The sequence below is a fragment of the Natator depressus genome, chromosome 11 (assembly GCF_965152275.1).
Source record: "Natator depressus isolate rNatDep1 chromosome 11, rNatDep2.hap1, whole genome shotgun sequence".
In the NCBI taxonomy this organism is placed as follows: domain Eukaryota; kingdom Metazoa; phylum Chordata; order Testudines; family Cheloniidae; genus Natator; species Natator depressus.
The window spans coordinates 64066205-64081677 of record NC_134244.1 but is presented as its reverse complement, the minus strand read 5'-3'; the positions used below and the strand labels follow the sequence as shown (position 1 = coordinate 64081677).

The 15473-nt window shown below is 43.6% G+C and overlaps 1 protein-coding gene across 36 annotated transcripts in view; it reads right to left on the bottom strand.

Moving 5' to 3' along the window:
• The window catches only part of MAP2 (microtubule associated protein 2), a 340979-nt gene that overhangs the window by 20669 nt on the left and 304837 nt on the right, over positions 1-15473 (bottom strand). For all 36 annotated transcript variants that reach the window (XM_074968034.1, XM_074968048.1, XM_074968045.1 and 33 more), the window contains one exon: positions 13366-13706. In XM_074968034.1, coding sequence (XP_074824135.1) covers positions 13366-13706 — 341 coding nt within the window. The remainder of the gene's footprint in view (positions 1-13365; positions 13707-15473) is intronic.

Here is a 15473-nt window from a genome sequence, read left to right as displayed (position 1 = left end):
AAGCACCCAAAATCTCTAGTCACTTTGGAATAGGCCCTAAATTTGGGCAGTTTGGCCAAAATGTTGTAAAGGACTCCCAGAAACAGTGGTGATAGACATCATATAGAGGCATGTAATAAATACAGTAGTAATTAAAAGAATATTTAATTTAAATTAATATGTCCCTTTAAAAAGATTATGTTTGTGGTGAACATATAATTCTATTACACACACACACACACACACACACACATTAAAAGAACATTATTAAGGTTGCAAAGTCAAGCACTCAAAAGTTAGGAAATGGCAGAATTATCTCTATGCAACCTTAATTTCATCTCCTTGTGTGTGTCCATTAGGATACAATCTTTAATTACATGGTCACATACTATTTTTCCCACAGGGCCCCTGATTCAGTCTGTGCACAGTAAGGACCTACTTTGGGGATGGCATAATAGACAGGTTTTTGTGTGTGCAATTTCCTAGGTTTTTAAAAAAGCAAACTGAACCGTGCCCAGAAATTCCATTATGTGGCATCATATTGACACCCACATGGGTCATCAGGAGGGCTGGAACCTTTAGATCCACCACACAAATCTGTCCACTTGAGTTAACAGAGTAACTGATAGCAGTAATAGGTTGCCATCCTCTATATGGACCAGCACGAGAGGGGGATTTCATAGACGTTCGCAGACAGCAGAGGAATGGTGAGATTCAGGAATCTAGGCTCTGGAGGGGAGTGTTCTCTAGTGGGCATAGACTCCTCTGTCCATTCCTCCAAAATTTGACCCTTGCTGCCCTGTCCCCTCCAAATTTCCCCTGTCCCAGTCTTGTCTCTTCCCCACTCCTGGCTGCTTGTCCCAGTCCCATTCTCCTGGCCTATGCAATCCCAGTCTCAACTTCTCAGGCTTCTCATCACAGTCCCAGTCTCCTTACCCATGAAGAGCTAGTGTCCCCCTGCCAATTCCCTTTCCAGTTTCAGTCTCCCACCCCACTCCCAGCCGTATTGCCCAGACATTTCCAGTTTCCCCCAGCTCCTCGCCCAGCCACGCCCAGCTTCCCCTACCTCCTGGCTCCTCATCCGATCTGTCTCTCTTCTCCACACTGACCTCCTCTTCTTTCCCTTCCCCCACCCAACCACATTCTCTGCTCACTCTGGTTCCTAGCCCTGATCTACCTTCCCGAGACCCTCATCCAATCTTAGTGTCGCTGCCTCCCGAGCCCCTTGTCTCCACCTCTTTGCCCAGCCTGCCTCAGTTCTCCCCACGCACCCTGGCTACTCATCCCATCTGTCTCCCTTCCCCCTTCACCTCTTCCTTCTGCCCCACTGGTTCTAAGTCCTAGTCTCTTTGCCCTCCCAGCTCCCTGTCTAAGTCTCTTCGCTTACTAGTCCCACTCCCCCTGGCTCCCAGTCTACTTGCTCAGCTAGTCCCAATATCCCCCCACCTCATTCTCAGTCCAAGTTTCTCTCTTCCCCACCACCAGCCTTCAGTCTTCCCTAACCCAGTGAATCAGGTACCCATTTGCATCTCGGTGGACTGAAGGCAGCCTTTCTGTGTGAGATCAAGCAAGACTCTGACCCCTGACTTTTGGGATTGTAGCCAAGCACCTGGAGCACTCAGCCACCATGCCTCATATGGGCTTATACTTAGGCCAAATTTGAGCAGACACATCCCAGACACCGAGGCCAGTCCCTCCCAAATTTCAAGTCCCTCCTCCAGAGCATGGGAGTGCGAGAGCTGTTAAAAAAAAGAATTTTTACTGTGGGAAAACCAATGTGTTATTCTCCTAGTCTCATCCTTGGAAACAGCTGAACTGTTTTGGCTGAAAAGAAAGAAAGAAAGAAAGAAAGAAAGAAAGAAAGAGAGAAAGAAAGAGAGAAAGAAAGAAAGAAACCAACTTGAGACAGACACTTGGCATGGAAAATTTCAGCCCTAACAATTAAAGTTTGGCAAAGTTATAAGCAATGGAAAGGAGTCTTATAATGGGATGTGTCAGGCAACCTTAATAACAGGCAGTACTACCAGCCCTGCCCGTGATAATTTTTTAAGCATAATGATCGCTGATTTACATCTTTGAAGGATTCCGTTTATTGCTTTTTGCAAAGCTTCATTATAGCTAAAAACAAATCATGGCATTGTAGCAGGGTGGGCTGGCTCCCCGCTGCCCTGGAGAGGGACGAGCCTCTCCGGACACCAAAGTGCGTGGAGCCAGCGAACCCTGCCCCCGCCCCTCGGAGGTCAAGGCGCAGGACAGGATCCCCACTGACACAGCAGCGGGTCTTCTGCCGCTTCTAGGGCCCTGGGCTGGGACGCAGTGGAGTGGGTGGGTCTGCATCCCCCCTGCCACCCAACTCGCGGGTGGCCGTTTGCCCCTCTCCCAGGCCGCTTGGAGCCAGGAGCCTGGGTTTGCTAGTGAACTGTTTGCTCAGCCCCAGCTTGAGGGCCTGAGCTACTGACTGTTGGCTCCGCAGCCAGGCTAGATCCCCGACGCTCCTGACAGAAGTAGCAAGGTGGTCTGGCTCCCCACCGCCCCGGAGAGGGTCAAGCTGGCCAAAGCCACCCAAAGGCATTTATCTAGTTAATCATATGGTCACTGAATCAGCTATTCCCTGAACAGCAAAAAATATCCCATGTCATCAGAATACAACAGGAAAGTAATAACTGCTGGGAGTATAAATCTTTTAAGTACTAATACTCTTATGCAACAAAGAAAATTAAATGCTTAAATTGTGACATTAAGTCAACATCACAAACCCATGAAACTCCTAAATGCTCAAATCACATGGAAGGGAGTTAAAAAATGGTGTTCTCATGAGTATCATATGGAAAAGCTCTCCCTTTAATTAACAAGTGGGGGGGAAATTGTAAAATATTCTTTAATGCTGAGAACAAAAATCTGTATGTGATCTTTAAACCCAACCACTATAAAGGTTATTTTTATTGTTTATAATGTATGTTGCAGCAGCACCTAGAGGCCTTATCCGCACTGTGCTAGGTGCTGTACAAAACTCATAGCAAAATGATGGTCTCTGCATCAAAGAGCTTGCAATCTAAGTATAAGTAAAGAGACAGCAGGTGGATTTACCGAACAGACCAGGGGAGCACAAAGTCACAATGAGATAGCTGTGATCGGTATTCTCTACACCTTTTATCAGTAACTCAGGGTATCTGATAGGAATAAAATAAATGGTAAAAAACGAATCTTAGAGAACATTCCCCTCGACGCACAAAAAAGTGAAGATCTGAATTAAACCAACCGAAAATAAAAGCCATGATTCAGCACATTTTGTTTCTGGTACTGGACTTCAAAAAATAGATTCAAAGTTTGCCTGAATAATGGGCCTGACCCTATAAACTTTACCAATAATCCTTCCTCGTGCAAACAGTACCATTGACATCAAGATCTTAAGTATCTGCATTTGGATGGAGTTAGGCATACAGATTAGGCCCAGCATGTTTAAGGGGAGTGATTTTCAATCTTTAGGGCTTGTGTAACTGAGGTGAGGGAATGGAGAATCAGGCTCTGAGGATATGTCTACACTGCCAAAAAATCCCCAAGGCAGCAAGTCTCAGAGTTTGGATTAACTGACTTGGGCTCACGGTGTTTGCACTGCGGGGCTAAAAATCGCAATGCAGATGTTCCTGCTCGGGCTGGAGCATAGGCTCTGTAACCTGGCTATCTGGGAGGGTTCTCAGAGCCTGAGCCCCAGTCTGTGCAGTAACATCTAGGCTGCTATTTTTAGCCCCATAGCTCAAGCCCTGTGAACCCAAATCAGTTGACCTGAGCACTGAGACTCGCTGCATTGGTTTCTTTTTTGCAGTCTAGACGTACTCTTGGTGTCTATCATGATAAACACCCATTTTTTCATGTTCTGTGTGTATATAAATCTCCTCACTATATTTTCCACTGAATGCATCCGATGAAGTGAGCTGTAGCTCACGAAAGCTTATGCTCAAATAAATTGGTTAGTCTCTAAGGTGCCACAAGTCCTCCTTTCCTTTCAAATCTGCAATTTTAAAATGAAAACAGTGCCCGACAGAATATTCTCTTTCCACTTTAGCAACATAAATGTACTTCATCTCCGTTGACCCAGAGTAGAGCATGGTATTTAACATTTAACTATACAAATCCGATCCCGTTTGTGCCTGCATATTTTTGTTCGGCAGAAGTACATTCTGTGAACCACCGTTTTTGTTTCAAATTGACACAAGGCAGGTTCCAGATGCACATCAATGTGGCTATTGCATATGCATATAACAGGCATAGCTGCTCCCCATGAATTACTGAAATGATATTACACAATAACATATGTAGTGCGCATAGAGCATTTCTCATGTTCAAACACATAGCAACTCATTTGTACTCACTACTCCTCTGTGAGATCCAAAACCTATTGCAGTTAATGGGAATCTTGCCATTGACTTCAATGGGCTGTGGATTGGGCCCGACCCCTGCTCACATTGGGTAGCAGCTACTCACATGAATAGTTCCAGTGAAGTCAATGGACCTAGATAATGTGAAAAAGTGGTTCACAATCTGACCCTAAGTCTTATCCATGAAGTGACTGACCCAAGATCACATAGCAAGTGGGTGGCAGATCAGGATTCAGATTCCCAACTCTATGCTCATTCCTATAAACCTACCCTCCCACCTTCCCACAAACAGAAGAGACTCCTCCACCTGCTTGCTAGAGTGTCTGTAAAAAAATAAATAAATACATGTACAAGTAGCAGTAACCTCCTTCGTGGCCAAAATAATTAAAATAATTCAGGACCTAACTTTTCAGTCATGATTCCAAAAAACCTTCCATTAAATCAATGGGAGCTTTTGTAAAAAAGGACTGTAGAATAAGGCCACCCGTCATTATTTTTGTACAAACCATTAATAGTCAGCAAAATTTCGAAAGTTAAAAAAGCTTTCAGAAAAAAGATGTTGTTTGAACAAAAGGAGAGTTTTAAAATAGGGCCTGAAATCTCTTACTTATCCCTGCGTTTGCACACCTCTGTTTAACAAGGGATGTACTGATTTCTGATTTTCAAATTAAAAAATGCTCTTGGATTCAGACATCTTCTCCAAGTTCCAGCCTGGAAGGAATCTCTCCAGCTATTTTTTAAATCCACAAAAACAGACCCTTGATGATGGAAATGTAATTGTGTGACACTATCTTACTCCTATGAACTGTTGCCTCGGTAAATATGCAAACAGAGACAGTTGAACTAGGTCTAACTATATGGAGAGAACTGCCTTATAGTGACGTGTTAGCTAAGTACTTTGGCAGTAGCCGAGTTTCAGAGTAGATCTACACCCTTTAAAATTTGCCTGCTCTGTCCCTGATTCAGGAATGCACCTATTCACGCACTTAACTTTAAACACATACTTGAAAATATACATAAGATGCTTTCCGGAATCGAGGCCCAGATGCTTAAGGCTCAGTTATGTCTCCCAGCCAGAGGAGGGTTGGTGGAGGCAAGAGGTGACTGAGATATTACGCCTGGGTAGGGCAGGAATGGGCATAATGGGCCAGATTCTGCTCTGAATTTCACCGGTCTTCTCTACTGTCTTTAGTGGATTTACTCCCCATTTACACTGATGCAACTGAGAGTTGAATCTAGCACAATCTCTCTGTTGGTAGGGGAACACACTCACCTGTAGCCATAGCCACAACCCACCCAGATACGCCCCTCCACGGTGTTCGTGCTGTCAGCAGCACCAGCAGCTCCCCAGCCATTACACTTGGAGAGCCCTGGCTGCAGGATGGCTTCCTGCATGCTGAGGAGGGAGGGGATTCTCTGCACGCTTCACCTGCTAGCACACAAATACTGAAGCAGCATGTAATTTGACCCTGTTTATTTTTCTCCTTTCGTTAGTGCATGTACATTTTTTTCAGAGCTGGTTTAAAGAAAATTGAGTCAGAAAGCGCCTGGTGGACAGATTCTGCCCTCACAGCTCCTCTTGAAGTAAGAAGGACTGGACACAATTAAGGGGACCTTAATGGGAATTTTACGTGGCAGGATAGAACCCTTAGTTCACACAGCCTTCCCACTCTGAGATGCTTAGTTAAATCATAGAATCATAGAATATCAGGATTGGAAGGGACTTCAGGAGGTCACCTAGTCCAACCCTCTGCTCAAAGCAGGACCCATCCCCAACTAAATCATCCCAGCCAGGGCTTTGTCAAGCCTGACCTTAAAAACTTCTAAGGAAGGAGATTCCACCACCTCCATAGGTAACACATTCCAGTGTTTCACCACCCTCCTAATGAAAAAGTTTTTCCTAATATCCAACCTACACCTCCCCCACTGCAACTTGAGACCATTACTCCTTGTTCTGTCATCTGCTACCACTGAGAACAGTCTAGATCCATCTTCTTTGGAACCCCCTCTCAGGTAGTTGAAAGCAGCTATCAAATCCCCCCTCATTCTTCTCTTCCGCAGACTAAACAATCCCAGTTCCCTCAGCCTCTCCGCATAAGTCATGTGTTCCAGTCCCCTAATCATTTTTGTTGCCCTCCGCTGGACGCTTTCCAATTTTTCCACATCCTTCTTGTAGTGTGGGGCCCAAAACTGGACACAGTACTCCAGATGAGGCCTCACCAATGTTGAATAGAGGGGAACGATCACGTCCCTCGATCTGCTGGCAATGCCCCTACTTATACATCCCAAAATGCCATTGGCCTTCTTGGCAACAACGGCACACTGTTGACTCATATCTAACTTCTCATCCACTGTAATCCCTAGGTCCTTTTCTGCAGAACTGCTGCCTAGCCATTCGGTCCCTAGTCTGTAGCGCTGCATGGGATTCTTCCGTCCTAAGTGCAGGACTCTGCACTTGTCCTTGTTGAACCTCATCAGATTTCTTTTGGCCCAATCCTCTAATTTGTCTAGGTCCCTCTGTATCCTATCCCTACCCTCCAGCATATTTACCTCTCCTCCCAGTTTAGTGTCATCTGCAAACTTGCTGACGGTGCAATCCACATCATCCTCCAGATCATTTATGAAGATATTGAACAAAACCGGCCCGAGGACTGACCCTTGGGGCATTCCACTTGATACCGGCTGCCAACTAGACATGGAGCCATTGATCACTACCCGTTAAGCCCGACAATCTAGCCAACTTTCTTTCCAACTTATAGTCCATTCATCCAGCCCATACTTTAACTTGCTGACAAGAATACTGTGGGAGACCGTGTCAAAAGCTTTGCTAAAGTCAAGGAACAACATGTCCACTGCTTTCCCCTCATCCACAGAGCCAGTTATCTCGTCATAGAAGGCAATTAGATTAGTCAGGCATGACTTGCCCTTGGTGAATCCATGCTGACTATTCCTGATCACTTTCCTCTCCTTTAAGTGCTTCAGAATTGATTCCTTGAGGACCTGCTCCATGATTTTTCCAAGGACTGAGGTGAGGCTGACTGGCGTGTAGTTCCCAGGATCCTCCTTCTTCCCCTTTTTAAAGATGGGCACTACATTAGCCTTTTTCCAGTCGTCTGGGACTTCCCCCGATCGCCATGAGTTTTCAAAGATAATGGCCAATGGCTCTGCAATCACAGCCGCCAACTCCTTTAGCACCCTGGGATGCAGTGCATCCGGCCCCATGGACTTGTGCTCATCCAGCTTTTCTAAATAGTCCCAAACCACTTCTTTCTGCACAGAGGGCTGGTCACCTCCTCCCCATGCTGTGCTGCCTGGTGCAGTAGTCTGGGAGCTGACCTTGTTCGTGAGACAGAGGCAAAAAAAGCATTGAGTACATTAGCTTTTTCCACATTCTCTGTCACTAGATTGCCTCCCTCATTCAGTAAGGGGCCCATACTTTCCTTGATTTTCTTCTTGTTGCTAACATACCTGAAGAAACCCTTCTTGTTACTCTTAACATCTCTTGCTAGCTGCAACTCCAGGTGTGATTTGGCCTTCCTGATTTCACTCCTGCAAGCCTGAGCAATATTTTTATACTCTTCCCTGGTCACTTGTCCAATCTTCCACTTCTTGTAAGCTTCTTTTTTGTGTTTAAGATCAGAAAGGATTTCACTGTGAAGCCAAGCTGGTCGCCTGCCATATTTACTATTCTTTCTACACACTGGGATGGTTTGTCCCTGTAACCTCAATAAGGATTCTTTAAAATACAAGCCAGCTCTCCTGGCCTCCTTTCCCCCTCATGTTATTCTCCCAGGGGATCCTGCCCATCAGTTCCCTGAGGGAGTCAAAGTCTTATTTTCTGAAGTCCAGGGTCCGTATTCTGCTGCTCTCCTTTCTTCCCTGTGTCAGGATCCTGAACTCAACCATCTCATGGTCACTGCCTCCCAGGTTCCCATCCACTTTTGCTTCCCCTACTAATTCTTCGCAGTTTGTGAGCAGCAGGTCAAGAAGAGCTCTGCCCCTAGTTGGTTCCCCCAGCACTTGCACCAGGAAATTGTCCCCTACACTTTCCAAAAACTTCCTGGATTGTCTGTGCACTGCTGTATTGCTCTCCCAGCAGGTATCAGACCTCCTCCTTCTCTGCAGTTGTCACTGTACCACTTATTAGCAGATCACTATTCATTTTCATAAAATTCATGTGGTTTCTGGGCAGGTTTTACACTCTATTGAATGTTGGTATGTCACAGGGGTGGCCACCTCACACACATTCCCTTATCTGGATAGAAGTCACCGTGCCTCCGTTTTCCCTCTCGATTCCTCAATAACCCGAAAAGAGGCTTTCACAAGTCCAATAACAGCATGTCTTGGAGTCTGGTTTTATTAACACAAAGTTCCAAAATAAGCACAAAAAGGTCTTCCATCCCAGGCTTACCCTGGGCACAGCCCCGCCTCCCAGAGGAACTCTCTTCCTATGTTCTCTAAGTCTCTGGAGAAGACCCAACGGCTGGCATGCCTTCTTTGCCTTCTCCCCAAAAGGAAACCAAAACGTACAGGTGGGCCTTTCTTCCCAGCCCCAATTCCTTCCTCAGGGACCACTTCAGGAGACTGACTGACTGTCAGTCCGTCTCAGGCTCTATCTTGCACTCTGCATGTTCACTCTGCAGTCCCCCTTTGGCTATCCACTGACCTCTGTTTTTCTACCCGGACAGAGGCCTGGTTCAGTCTGTCATGTGACTAAATTCCTTGTCTGCACTTAGGGAGGCAAATCGGCTGCAGGACAGGTGGGCTGAGACCGCTATCTCCCTTTAAAAAGGGCTGGTCACCATATAGCACAGTACCATATTTATGCACTTCAGATTTTATAAAACGTGGCTGAATGCAATTTATTCTCCACAGCTTTGGGCAGACAATGAATTTCTGTCTTTATCTCCAAAAAAGCTTTTGGAGAGACTCCATTCCACAACTAGGTGTGGATACATATTTTTTCTATTTGCCAGATTACTCATTACCAATTGCTTGGCTATTCCTGAAGTCAGTGATGCTAATAAATACTTAGGACCAAGTTCTCAGCTCGGGTAGATCTATGTAACCCTATTGACTTCATTGAAATCATGCTGATTTACACCACTGAGGATCTGGCCCATGTCTTAGATTTGATTTTAGCATTTTTTTTTAATTTTTATTTTTAAAACATAATTTGGATTTATCGTTGATTGCTGACATGTCGTATTTAACATACATTCCATGTCAGTGATTAGATCAATGTTCTTTGGTACAATCAGTACCTTTACAAACATCTTCTCACTTCCATGGGTATAATTCCATGAAGAAAACAGAAAATAGAAAAACACTTGATATCTGTAACAGATTTTCCCCCCCATTCTTCCCAAAGGCCATCTTAGAAAGAATATATGCAAATTGCATCCTTCTGAAAGTGCAGTATTTCCTTCATTGCTGAGGCAGTGCTAAAATCCTTCTGAAGTTGGGTTGCCAATTTTATTTGGACGTATTCCTGGAGGTTTCATCACATGACATAATGTTTAATTAAGGATTAATCTTTAATCCTGGAGACTCCCGGACAATCCTGGAGGGCTGGCAACCCTAATCTGATGCCCAACAGATGTACCCATAAGTAAGTCGTGTCTGAGCTTTGCCAAGAATCCTACATTTCATCATACTTTTCTATAAGGAGACAACCAGACAACTGCCCAGTGGCTAACATCACACAGCACAGAACCCCCTCAGTTCTCAATGCTGCAGAACACCCATTAAATACTTCTCATACTGCATGCTACTAGTAGGGACCTATTATGATGCAACATGAACTTGGTTTTTCCCCAGAAGTATGTTTTTTCTGTCCTGTAAAGCCGCTTTCCTTTTAAACCTTTTTTAAATGGTGAGACAGAGCTGAATTTAAATTAATTTGTTGGCTGATGAACTTCTAAAGAGATTCAAGGATGAAACCCTGTATTTCTTTCTTGATTTATTTAACATTCAAACACCTCCTGCTTCTTCAACCATGCACATCAAACTCTGGCACTGTTGCAATGCAACTGCTTTCTCCAGGACCGCAGTAAGCCCAGAATGGACTTTGTGTTAGGTTAACACATGCCTCTGGTGAAACAAAAGATTGTGTCTCTAAATGACACTTTAGGGTTGCATAGTTATACACTTGATATAATTTCCCTGTCATGTTTGCTTACTTGCCCAGACATTTTTTTTCCTATGGTTATTACTATCAGTACTGCAACTTCAGCTCAGGTTATAAAGTTCAAGTTGCCTTCTATTTGTTTCATACATCATCAGTAAAAGCAGAGAGCAGACAGCAGTTCATTTCAGCCGCTGGAATATACACTGCCAGACATGATATAGGAAGGCAACAACAAAGAAATAAATTTGTTTTCACATTTTAACATGATAGGCTGATGCCGTAAGACTGAACAACAGAAAAGAAAAAAACAGCAACCCAGAACTCTTGTTTAGACTGAGGAAGGATGATCTAGAGAAAGTACAAAGGAAGTACTCAGTGAGTCATTCTCTTTGCCCAAGCCATATATAATGGTCACAAACCACTGAGGAATAAAGTATCAAAATCCTTAGTTTCAATCATATTTTTTATATTCACCCATCAAATTTCCCCTGTGATCTCCAGAAGAAAGCACTGCCAGCTGCTATATATCATTGAAAGACAAATACTACTAATTTTTTTGAGAAAAAAATCTCACCATATAAGGCCACAATATCTGGCAGAAAAACAAGGTAAAATTGTAAGTAAGGGCTTGTACAATAACTGATTGGAGACACTCGTATACATACAATACTGTAAAAATTGGTAATCCTCACTGAATTAATCCACCTGATAATTCTTTATAATAACAAACACAAAATCAACTATTCTCGGGTCCCTTCTTACAGCTTAGCAAAGATTTTATGCAGCATGAAATTACTAGGAGTAACAGTTTGTCAGAGTGCTGTATTGAGGTCTTATATAGCTTTTACAACATGTACTACAGAACACGTACAGGGCGAGATGAAATAGTATCAGAAATAATCAAAAAGACGTGTCAAAATAAATGAAGAAAATACACTTGTTGATGCATTATCCTTATTGGGCTTATTTGATTATTTGGCCACAAGCCCAATCCTGCAAGGGGCTGATCACGCTAAAGCACCTGGCAGGATCAGAATCTACATACTGAGAGCTGCATTGGGATCTAATATATCATTAACCATTTTTTTCACTCCCAAATACCTGCAATGAATGGATATGCAAAATTAAAATGTTAAGATCCAACTTTTCTTTAAAATTAATGAAGGGTGAACCTCAGTGTTTTGAAGGTCTGGATAAATATCCAAAAGCTTGGACATTTATCTGAATCACAGGTTTGGAAACCTTGTGAGAACTGGCTTTCATGCAGGATTGTCCAGCAGGTTCTGGTATCAGTATGGATATTTAGCATTTTGATATCTGCCCTCTTCTGACTCAAACAAATGTTCTGACCCTGCACGCGATTAGAGGCTGCAGAATTGGACCCAGAATCCATTGGAGTGGTGGACACGCAGTATGCTATTCTTGTGAGGTGTTGAGCACTCTCAACTTCTAATGAAGCCAACGGGAGCTAAGGACGCAGAGTGCTTTGTAGGGGGCACTCAGACCCTTGCAAATTTGGATCATGAGTCAACATGAAGGGCAGACGAACATTTTATGATAAATAAAGTAACCAAAATTTTTATAACCTCAAAAGGAGGTTTGGTCCATGTTTTAGGCATATGTCTGGTTGGTTTTAGGTTTACTGATCTAGCTTGTCCAGTGTTATATGAGATTGGTTTCCTTTCTGAAACAATAAAACTAATAAAACTGATTGCCACTGCCTCTAAGTTACAAGATACAGCAATGGCCTTTTATGAGCAGAAAGCTTGCTTGGTTGCAAATTCTTCTGGCCTCTACTGATGTATATACAGACATTTCCCCTTTCCCTTAAAGGAGATAAGGAACAGGAGTAGCTGTTGCTATGGAAACGAAGAGCTACGCAGACCAATCTGTGACCCAAAGGCGATAGCCATTGGAAAGCAAAATGTGAGCTAACAAAGCGTGCATTAGTATAATGTAATTATTTTAGACAATACACTCCGTCTAGGAACATAGGAACTGCCTGGCTGAACCAGGCCTGAGGTCCAACTAGTCCTGTGACAGTGGCCAGTACCAGATGCTTCAAGAGGAAGGTATAAGAACCCCAGTATAGGCAGATGTATTAGATCCCATCTTGGTCTCTAACAGTTAGAGATTGGCTTAAGGCCAAAAGCATGAGGTTTAATATTCCAAAATTGTTTTAAGAATTAACTATAATAAATCTAGATATTCTTGTTACCCATATAAATGTCCAATCCCTTTTTGAATTGTATTAAGGTCTTGGCCTCAACAACTTCCTGTGGCAATGAGTTCCACAATATAATAATGCAACATGTCAAATAGTATTAAATTTTATAACTTTTGAATTTGTCCCCTTTTAATTTTATTCTCTGATCCCTTGTTCTTGCTCTGATATTGGGAGAACAGAAGCTCCCAATCTATCTTCTTTATGCCACTCATTATTTTACATACTTCTATTTCCTCTTATTCATCTCCTGCATTTTACAGTTGTTTAAAACTAATAAAACACTTCGCCTCTAATTAAGGCTACTACCTGTCTGTCTGTTAAGCTTATTAATTCGTTGCTATTTAAACAGGGGACTGAATAAGCAGTAGCTTCTGGTTTTTAGGCTAACACACATCTTTGACTTGGAAGGTACATCAGACCTCTCAACTGATCTCAGTGAGGCATGAAAAAAATCTTTCCCAGAGTTAATTTTCAGTTTACAAGACAATTTTCTGAAGACAAGGCAAGCCCTCATAATTTAAAATCATTTAAATAAAAAGCGTCTAACTGTGACAACAGATGCAATGCTCTGACTGTTATTTATGGGGCATCTCAAAATTGTGACCTTCCCAGCACATTAATACCTTCACTGTGCATTTAGAGTAAATTCTTACCTGTCCCCCTTTTGGCTGGTACCGGATGTTGTCTGTCGATCCAATTTTGGATCTGACATTCTTGAGGTCTGGCAGAGGCTGGTTAATAAGTCGTAGCTGCTTAGGAGTGGCTGGAGATTTTGGAGGAGTGCGTATGATGGCGACTTTCTTCTCAGTGGGCACCAATATAGCAGACTTGGGAGTGCCTGGAGTATGAGGGGTTCTGGAATAGCTTGGGGTCCCAGGAGTGCCTGGGGTACGGGAGGAGTAGCTGGGTGGGGTACCAGGAGTGATGGCAGTGGATCCAGGGGTAGTGGGCGTAGAAGTGCCACTCTTTCCTGTCCTGCGAATTGGCTCCGATCCTATATTGAAGACACCACAGCGTTAAAACCACATGGATAAATCGCTCTTTTCTTCATACTGCGTCTCCACAGACTATGACACCTATAATTGTAAGCATCCTGAAGCAAAGCCCACCAACTCAGTGGACAGACCCACACTGACTTCAGTGGGCTTTTGGATTAGGCATTAATGTAGCCTATATAGTGGAGATGGTTTCGATTGTAAACTTTTGAACAGTAGATTTCAAATACATGGCTGCATTTGGTCATGTACCATAGCTAGTAGCCTTGTATCTACAGTAGAATCCAGAGGGCAGATCCTCAGCTTGTGTAAACAGTCATACCTACATTGACTTCAAAAGAGCAATGATCGTTTACTCCACCTATGGATCTGCCCCCAGGTAATTACTGTTCTGTTAGCGCCAGTATCAAGGTAATTATTACAGGAATACCTCAATTATTATTTAATCTACACCTGGAATAGAGGTCACACAAACAGCATCAGCCAAGGCATGAACTGTCTCCCCCCACCCCCTTCACCTCAATAAAGTGTTCACTTTAAAGCTTAGTCAAGACAATTTCAATTCTAAAATTATTAAATTAGGCAGCAAGGAAAAACCCCGGAATGGAGTCAGAAGTCTACATTGTACTCCTTTCCTTGCTGTATGGACATACATCCTTGGCTTCCACCGAATTTTCTGGGAAGTCCTCTTAGATCAGTCCCTTTGAGTGCACTAACAGCCAGTGAAATCAAAGGGACTCATTCTATTTATGTCACTGGGGACGGATGAGACCCAAGGTACCGGTACTCCCGGGGCTAAGGAGAAAGCCTCTTTGTTGAACATGACACACTAAATGGATTAAGCACTCTTTACTCTCATCTCTGTTTTTCCCAGATTGGGCTCTTTCTCTCCCAATCAACCGTCGGTCAGGGTTCTCTCACTGCACTGACTATGCAGGAGAGAGAATGGGATTTTCCTGCCTCCCTGCAGCCTTTATTTTTTATTCCTCAGGCGTCCATCCCTTTTGGCAAACACACTCTGGTATACGGCTGCCCCAGACAGGAGGATGGGCATGTTGTTCATTTGCTGCTATGCCAGCCAGGGGTCACTGTGCACTGAGATGGGGCTGCACTTTATCCTCAATACTCAAGATGGGATTTTCAAAGGATTTTCAGTGGGATTTGGGTATCTAACTCCCTTTACATAACACATGAACTAAGGGTTGTCCAATGAAATTAAAAGTCAGCTGGCTTAAAACTAACATAAGGAAGTACTTTTTCATGCAACACACAGTCAACCAGTGGAACTCACTGCCAAGTGATGTCGGGGAGGCCAAACATATAACTGGGTTCAAAAAAGAATTAGTTCATGGAGGATAGGTCCATCAGTGGCAATTAATCAAGATGGTCAGGTATGCAACCCCATGCTCTGGGTATTCCTAAAACTCTGACTGCCAGATGCTGGGAATGGACAACAGGGGCTCAATCACTCAAAATTGCCCCATTCTGTCCATTCCTTCTGAAGCAGCTGCCACTGTCAGATACAGGACACAGGGCTAGACAGACCATTGGCCTCACCCAGTGTGGCCATTCTTATGTTCTTAGGCTTCTTTGAAAAAAAAAATGGCTTCTGAAGAGGCAGAGACACAAGAATTCCTGTGGGACAGGAAAGTACCAAGCCAGGTTCTGAGGCCTGAGCTGAATGCTAGACTGGCAAGGGAGGATGTCTGGGAAGAGGGGTGGTTACCTTTCCTTGGTCTTATGGTAACTTGTTTAGATGTATGGTT